Below are 8,254 nucleotides of genomic sequence, written 5' to 3'. Positions count from 1 at the left end.
TTTTTTTTTTCTTTTGTTTATTTAGGCTAGTTATCAGGGGAATTCATTTAAGCTTCGTGTACCTTTTCCAAGACGAGCAGAAAATAGAAAGTAAGACTTCTTACCCTATAATTCTCATTGCTGAGGCAAAAAGCTGTCTATTGCAAGGTTTTTTGCCCCTGTATGTTTCTTGTCTACTGAATGTACCATTTGTTGATTAGTTGCTTCTGTTAATATAAATAATGTTTCTTCAATTCTAGGGAAAGATTCAAGGGCAAGTTTGCAAATTAACCAAAAACCAACCAACAAATCATCCAAATAACATACTAACCCAACCGCACGAACACCAAAATTCAACCGTAAAATTGTAAAGTAAAAAAAATCAACTTAGAGCCAAAATGACCAAAACTAATAAAGTTAAATGAAGGCACAACTCAACTTTACGACCATAATACTAGCACCTTGCTCGATCATAGCTTGTAAGAACAATCTTCTTGCTTCTTGCCGTAGATCTCTAAATGGTTGAAATTCATCTAACTAATAAAAGGCATAATTCACCATTTGTTCAAGTTCAGTCTTGAATTTAAAAAATTAAAATCTTAAGTTTGAAATTAGCTCTTCTAACACTAACATTATTAAACTGGTTAAGACATTATACATTTGTCCTGGTAAGATGTAACAAAAGTAGAAAAAAGTCTCACCCATCTATTATCTAAGTACATGGACCTTGCATCGGCTTATTTTTTATTTATTGGTTGTGTGAATTGTAATAATGAATTGAATTCATTTCTCCGTATAAAACTTCATTAAATTGTATTGCAACAACGAACGGACAATATGCTGGAAGAAATTATGAGGATTATGAATTTCTGAGAACTGTGTAACAACTGCTAATTTAATCCATAAATTACAACTTAAATTGTTAAATTTCGAACACGAGAGTGCATGTTTAAGTATAGATACTTTGGGACGAGAGATATTTCTTTCCATCTTTATTTTCATTTACAATTCTAGTTGTATGATGTTATTTTCTTTCCTGTTGAAGTCCTGGTTTATGGTGTGAAGGTTGATCTCGACTTCTAAGGAGTTAGATAGATGACATGTGGAGATAATAGGATTGTTATTTGAAAAATCTTTCTGCACCTCTGATAGTCTTGAATATTTAGAGTTTCGGGCATGGTTGAGAGTGATTTTAGTGAAAATGATTTGTTATGAGTGATATTTATTAAGAGTTAACTTTTCATATAATAATTTTAGTGTTTGGTTTTACACTTTTAAATATGATTTTCTTACCATGAAGCTTGAATACTCCTGAACATGATAAAAATGATCTTAACCATTTCAAAGTTTCTTCTAGTCATTTTAGTCCCTCTTGTTTGAATTTCTTCTCACTTTTTCTATTGCATCTTTTTAGGGATGTCAAGACTCTTATAGTTGAAATGCTAGAAGCTGCCAAGCCTCAAGTTTAATCACCTTGACAGGAAGATGTTCTTGATCTTCTCTTTGTAATGCTTAAATTGAACTGGCCACAACTTTTCTGGCTTGGCTTGCTCTTTGGCATGCTAAAGCATTAACATTCCCTCTCACGAAGCAGTTTTAAGTTGTACATGGTATCTATGAACGAACCCATACATGTAAACTCTGATAATGCTCACTTGTAAATTCATTTTATTTTTTGTGAATGAAATGGCAGTATTCTCTGGCAAGGAACCCCTACTACTTCTCCATAGTAGATACGTTTTAAAATCGTGAGGCTGATGGTATTATGTAACGGGTCAAATCAGACAATATCGGCTAAGTTTGGGCTGTTACATGGTCCAACTCGATTATGGTTTGGCTCAACCCAATTCTTAGTTTAGCAGATTTCTTCCATTCAAGTCCAATTTGAATCGTTTTTTAGTTGGTTTTGATCTAAATTTAGGGTTTTTTAGAATTTTTTAAGCAAGATTCATGAATTGTTGGTGTGAGTTTGGATCTTGTTTGGGTTGGATTAAGACATTTTTCAGCTAAAGGGAAATACTTTAAGGCTAAGTTAGATGAATTGAAAAGTCGGATTCGATCAGCCACTTTAAGACCATACCCGATCCGAAAAGCCCAAACCGTACCCTACGTGGAATCCTTAAGCCGAATGTCGCTATTAAATCGTTCCCGCCCCCTTTCTCCGCTCCGTCGCCTAAACTTTGAAGGGAGGAGACAATTTTTGGTCGTCTATTTCTTGGATGATCCTTCTGAAGGTTTTAGTTTTGTTTAGATTTGGGGTAAAATTTTGAAAATGGAAATGGTTTAGCCTTTCGAATGACTAGGAGGTGCAAACTATTCTGCAACACCTTTTGGTTCAGACAAAGGCTTACATCAATTGATCGGATATAAAATTCCATTACGGAATCCGTTTGAGGGAGTCGAACGTTTTCTTCTTTGTTCCTCTTCCGGATAGCTTCGGACATTTCTCTTTTCCCCCACTTCTTTTGTTTTTTTCAGTCTTTTTAGCTCTTTTGATAAGGAATTTGATCTGGGTTTTGTGTGCTTTTCGAATCTAATCTATCTGAATTGCATGTTCTTTCTTTTTAGTGAATCAAGGATGGATTTTGATGCTGTAGATTAGTGTAAATGATCTTCTGCGGATGGTTTTTGGCCTAGGGTTTTGATGTTCTTTGTCAATCTGATTGTGAAATGTGGGAGTTGATTACGTAAATGGCTTGCATTATGTGATGTTCAAGGCAGTGCATTTTTGTCAATAATACAATCGGCGACGCTACGGTTTATTGTCAAGTTGTCATGCCATTATTTGATATTTTGTGCCTGGTTCAAATCCCACAATGGAGCTTTCACTTTCTGAAGTGGTGGAATCTCTGTCCCTTTCATTGGACCCCAGATTTTCTATTTTTTTCTCAAGTATTTCTTAGAAATTTAAATGGAGGAAAGGATTTGATTTGATCTGATCAATTTAGTATTATTGTTTACTGTTCAAACCTTGAAAAAAAAAGAAAAAAAAAAGGAAAGAGAGAACTGTATCTGTAATTGCTTGCTCCATTATTCGGCCGGTCACTCTCTGTCTGTTTCACTTTTTTTTTCAATCCATTTCCATTATTTAGCCCTGTACTTATATTCATTTATTGTTTGCATTGTATATAGGCGATTTTAATCAGTGGAAGAATATCGTCAGCTGGGTTGATCACCTGATAAATCGTACCAAGCTAGCTGAGCAAAGGAATAAACCAAGCATCATCATATACTTGCTCGTGTAAGCCATATCTCCAATTCCCTTGTTGCTTTGAAAGGTGGAAATTGCACTTTGTAATACGACTCTCTCCAGTGGTATGATATTGCTCACTTTGAACATAAACTTTAATGGCTTTGATTTTGGGGCCAAAATGTGTCGTACCAATAGAGATGTATTTCTTATTTATAAACTCATGATCATCTCCCTTAATTAGCCGATGTGGGACTCCCCACCAATAATCCTCCCCTCGAACAAAGTATGCAATAGAGTCTCTCCGAGACCTATGGAACCCTCGAACATCCTCCCCTTAATTTAGGCTCAACTCCTTTCCTTAGATCCTTCGAACAAAATACGCCTTTTATTTGACATTTGAGTCACTTTTTAACAACACCTTCAAAGCTTACAATTCTTTGTTCGACATTTGAGGATTCTATTAACATGACTAAGTTAATGACATGACTTTGATACCATGTTAGGAATCACGACTCTATAATGGTATGATATTGTCCACTTTAAACTCTTGGCTTTACTTTTGGTTTCTCCAAAAGGCCTCGTACCAATGGAGATGTATTCCTTACTTATAAACTCATGATCATTCCCCCACACCAACCGTTTTCATCGAGTTAAAGACAGTAAAAAGTTTGTTTAGAGGGGCTTGAATGCTAATTAAGATTCAGGGTCTTCTTTAATGAGCAAGACTTATCCATTGGTTACATTTATTAAAGTGGGACAAACGTTTTAATATAGAGACCACGCCATAGGAGTTATTGTATATGGACTAAATAGTGTCTTAACCGTTCAAGATCAAGATCAAGATTTATGCTTTTAGAATTATCTCTTTCATTTCCACTGCTCATGTGTATAAAGATTGTACCATTTCCTCACTGGAACACACAAACAAACCATAAAAACCTATAAAATTCAAAGCTGATCAAGACTGTATTGGCGTAGGCTAACTAGGACTCCTGAACCTTTTTTTTGTACTTAAAACTATAATCTCTATGTACAGACTTCTAATAAAGTGATAGAATTGGTCATTTTTAAGGGCAAATCCGCCTCAATTCATCCTCTAGTGTAGAGTCTGTCTTCAAAGCAGAGCCACCTCTAAGCTTCCTTAGAGCCCATCATAGCGGCCGCCACAGGTTATGTGAGCCCTTGTCTGTGGAAGTCCTCTTGCTGCTGAGATTGCTTCATTTAACTTAGTAGCTTGCTGAACCGCTTGCTTTAATTTCTGCAACCAAATGCTATGAAATAAGCTCTGCTACAATTTATGGGTTTTATGAACTGAATTGAATTCCTAACCTAACATTGGCCTTAATTCATTACTGTTTGAGGTAATATTGCATGAACGTTTTGAATTGCTGACCTTATCATTGGTGTAGATCTGGATTTTCAGCTTTTGTTGGTTGCCTCCATAAAACAGAACACAAATCGTGGCAGCTGCAACCCCAAAGGAGCAAATGGCCCCAATCCCATTTAAGCTCCACTTCAATATGTTCAACCCACCGATGGATCCATCATCCATCTTGTTGCTTTCCTGGTTCATCAAATTCATCCTGGGGGAGTTCGTACTGCTCTCTTTAGTCTCACCATCATCATCAAACTGATAACACCCTACATCAATTTGAGCCTTTGTTCCCTTGTTGCAGGACCTGGGTGAGTCTATTTTCATGTCGACGAATTCATTTTCCTTCATTTTCTTGAAGAAAACTTGAGTAACAGTCTCTTGATCTGCTTTTTCCGCAGCCCCTTTTTGATCAACCTTCTCACTCGCGGCTGATGGCTCAAAACTGATCACCATAGGTACCTTTTCTTTCTCTTTCATTGCCAGTGAATCATCTGGGACTTTGATAATTGGTGAGTCCAATTGTAGATGAACAGGAATCATCGGCTGTTTAGACAACCCTGAAGAACTCCTCGGCGGTTGGCTGATGTGCTCGGAAGAATCCATTGACGATGGACACAAGAAATAGTTCATATCAACCATAACCTTGGCTTCAGAAGCAGAAGCACTTCTCTTAGCCGCGATGATCTTCTTCTTATCATCTTTGTAATCAAGCAAGGCATCATCAGAGAGGATTTCCCACTCATGGATATCCATTTTCTTTCTCTGGAGGTACGTGAAATATGAACTCACAACTGGGGGGGCTTTATAATGGAAGAAGAATCAAAATTTTCAAACTTTAGATGGAATTTGCAGGTCCTTTGGCCATAGGAACCCACCAAGAACTCAAATGAAATACCCTCTGGATTGTTTGTAGCCTTCTTCTCAAGAATATGCTTTGTTTGGGGGAAAATCTTAGAGAGAGAAAGAGAAGGGGAGGAGGGTATTATGAACATTTGATTGTGGTAGGTGAATTTTTATAGGGATTCTAAGAAGTAAACAGCCCCCACTGGAATAAATGGAACCACAAGGATTGAAAAAGAGGGTCGGTTGCTTGCTGGGATTGTCTAGAAACGATCAAGAAAGGATAAGTTTTTAATTCTTTTTTCCTCTTTTTCTCTTTTTTTTTTCTTTTTAAATCATTTTGTTATTTTTTTAATGAGAAAAAATGGGAAAGTTTGATGCTTTAATATATTCTTATTTATTAGGAACATTTTCATTGTCACCTCTAAATATTTGCCTGTTCTATCAATTTTCAAGCTTCAATTTTTACCTTTTTTGAATTTATATAAATAAATAAATTTCAAATTTTACTTTTTTTTTTCTTCCCAATTTTCCTTTATTTGTGTGATCATCTGTTCTTTGAACATTTCTTTAGTTAAATGTTTTAGGTGTCCTTATTGATTACAAAGTTGAATTGAATTTATCATGTTAGGTGTAACTTACTTTGTAGCTATTATTTTGTAACGCTAAGCTCTTCCTTATTTAAGGGCAATAGCTTCTTAGCATAATTCAAGCAATTACTTTTATAATATCATCATCGAAAGAACTTATTTTATACTAGCGTCATTCATTGTTTGTCACGAAAGAATTATTTAAGAACAAAGAATTATTTAAGAACAGTGGATGTCCATAAAATAAAATAATATATTATCAAATGATAAAAAAGCTTTCCATCGCCTCTATGTGCATAACCTATATACAAAAACTTTGCGTAACCCTCATACAGATGGTAATAGTCACGAAAGGGCATCGGTAATAGCCACGAAGCATTATGAACGAGACAGTAATAGCCACAAAATTTCATGGCAAAATACAAAAAAGAAGAATACAAGTACTATTTGAACAAGCAAACTCCCCAAAGTCTTTGGCATTTGGCCGCTCATACACCACACCAAATATCTTCAGTCACATTCAATCACAAGAGACCCCTTTTCTTCCCAACAAGCAATCTTTGAAAATGGAATGCATAAACAAACAAACTCTCAAATCTAGGCCTTAAATCACGCCCCCACAAGCCTGCCCTTATCCTCTCCTCTCAATTAATTAGCCCCATCCTCATTTTAAACTTGAGATTATCGAAAGATTACATTTCCAAAGTATAAATCTCAAGATGCGAGATCCCACATCGATTGGAGAGAGGAATGAGTACTAGCAAGGACACTGAGCCCCGGAGGGTGGATTGTGAGATTACACATCGATGAGAGAGGAGAACGAGCGTTAAGGACATTAGAGTTGGAGCCATCAAGGAGATGGATTGTAAGATCCCACATCAGATGGAGATAAGAACGAAACATTATTCAGAACGAAACATTATTCTCTCCCTAGCCCTGGCAAACATGTTTTAAAATCTTGAGGAGAAACCCGAAATAGAAAGCAGGACAATATCTGCTAGTGGTAGACTTGAGCTGCTGTTACACGAGAACTTACCTACTGTTTAGATAACATAATATCGTTATGACCCAACTGTGAACCGAACAACGGTCAAATAAACAAAACGGGCTTGTTTGGTTTTAGACATGTTCTGGTCGTGTAATGTGTATAATATTCAATATGAGAGAATCAATTTTTTTTAACTGTACAGGCCTTGCCTTACCCTCTACTCTCCTGCTACCTCTAGTGCAAGAAAAGGCCTCAGAAATTTGCATTTTCAATTTTTACAAGGTAGGTGAATTTAAGTCGATCTTGAGGACGAAGATTCACCCAACGAGACGGAGGCCAGAGACGACGCCCAAACACGAGCATTCTTTGCTCCTTTGTGGAAGTTCTTCGTCTTGCATAGCCTCAGCTTCGCCCATGCCCTTCTCATATCGACCATGTGGAAAATCCGCCCCATCAGTTGTCGTGTTTCGCCAAATATTTCCAAGTTTAGGTGAGGCATGTAAGATCTCCAAAGATTGTTAAGACGATATAGCACATGTGGTAATTTGACTATTGCTATACGAAGACATATGAATACAAACGAGAACGTCAACAGTGGTTCGCTCTTCAATATGTTGTTCGGTGAGGAAATCTTTGACCGTTCGATTATTGGCTTCCCAGCGTTCTCAATTCTAAGTAACTCATCTTCATTATAATAAGGAACCGATTTTAATCCTGACATAACCCAACGCGATTTAGATATACGTTCACCAAACACAACCCGTTAGAGCTTGATCACACACACCCACATTAGAGAACCTTACCTGTTACTCCGTTATAGAAACGAACGAGCGAAAGTATATCTTTTGGACCACGATATCGAACCCATGATGTCCTGTTCACCAGTAATATAGTCGGGAAGCTGCGGACTCCATATTTTGAGAGTACGCTACGAAACGGGAAGACAAATATGTTAGTAAAGAGGTCGTAAACCAGCAAGTTATTATCCTATTCGAGTTTCAATGACAAAAACAATCTCATTAGCACATAAAAACGCCAATACGAGGATCGCTAAATTCTCGTCTCATTCAAACAAATGAACACAATAGTTCAACTACTTACTTTGGTAGTGTAGAAGATTGCTCAACCACCAAGTGTTCTATTTGAGGAAACAACGAGCTGAGAGATTCGAATGTGGGGTGCAAACGGAGAGAAAACGGGCACCACGACGCGTAAAAGAACATGGAGGTGTAGCCGTTCTTCTTATAAGACGTCAAAGTCTCATCAAGGAACTTCCCATCCACCTAAAG

At 36.9% G+C, this 8,254-nt stretch overlaps 2 protein-coding genes, 1 long non-coding RNA gene and 1 other non-coding gene across 4 annotated transcripts; 2 read left to right on the top strand and 2 right to left on the bottom strand.

The window, feature by feature from the left end:
- The first annotated feature begins 6 nt into the window (after positions 1-6).
- LOC111785752 lies at positions 7-1,685 on the top strand. Its single transcript, XR_002813695.1, has 2 exons — positions 7-90; positions 1,394-1,685. It is a non-coding gene; the product is annotated as an uncharacterized LOC111785752 (long non-coding RNA).
- A 577-nt stretch (positions 1,686-2,262) lies between these two features.
- LOC111785755 lies at positions 2,263-2,425 on the top strand. Its single transcript, XR_002813696.1, has one exon. It is a non-coding gene; the product is annotated as a small nucleolar RNA snoR138 (small nucleolar RNA).
- A 1,590-nt stretch (positions 2,426-4,015) lies between these two features.
- LOC111785754 lies at positions 4,016-5,663 on the bottom strand. The gene is made up of 2 exons (XM_023666146.1): positions 4,566-5,663; positions 4,016-4,430 (listed from the first exon to the last, which is right to left on the bottom strand). The coding sequence occupies exons 1-2, from the start codon at positions 5,298-5,300 to the stop codon at positions 4,314-4,316; spliced, it is 852 nt and encodes a 283-aa protein (XP_023521914.1). The 5' UTR covers positions 5,301-5,663; the 3' UTR covers positions 4,016-4,313.
- A 1,448-nt stretch (positions 5,664-7,111) lies between these two features.
- On the bottom strand, positions 7,112-8,248 carry LOC111785753 (5'-adenylylsulfate reductase-like 5; the record flags this gene model as incomplete). The annotated part of the gene is made up of 3 exons (XM_023666145.1): positions 7,112-7,679; positions 7,769-7,893; positions 8,067-8,248. Coding segments are annotated over 3 exons (729 nt in total), but the record flags the coding sequence as incomplete, so codon positions are not given.
- Between the last annotated feature and the right edge of the window lie 6 nt (positions 8,249-8,254).

Source organism: Cucurbita pepo, unplaced genomic scaffold (genome assembly GCF_002806865.2).
Source record: "Cucurbita pepo subsp. pepo cultivar mu-cu-16 unplaced genomic scaffold, ASM280686v2 Cp4.1_scaffold000710, whole genome shotgun sequence".
Lineage (NCBI taxonomy): Eukaryota > Viridiplantae > Streptophyta > Magnoliopsida > Cucurbitales > Cucurbitaceae > Cucurbita > Cucurbita pepo.
This window is presented reverse-complemented; position numbering and strand designations above follow the sequence as displayed.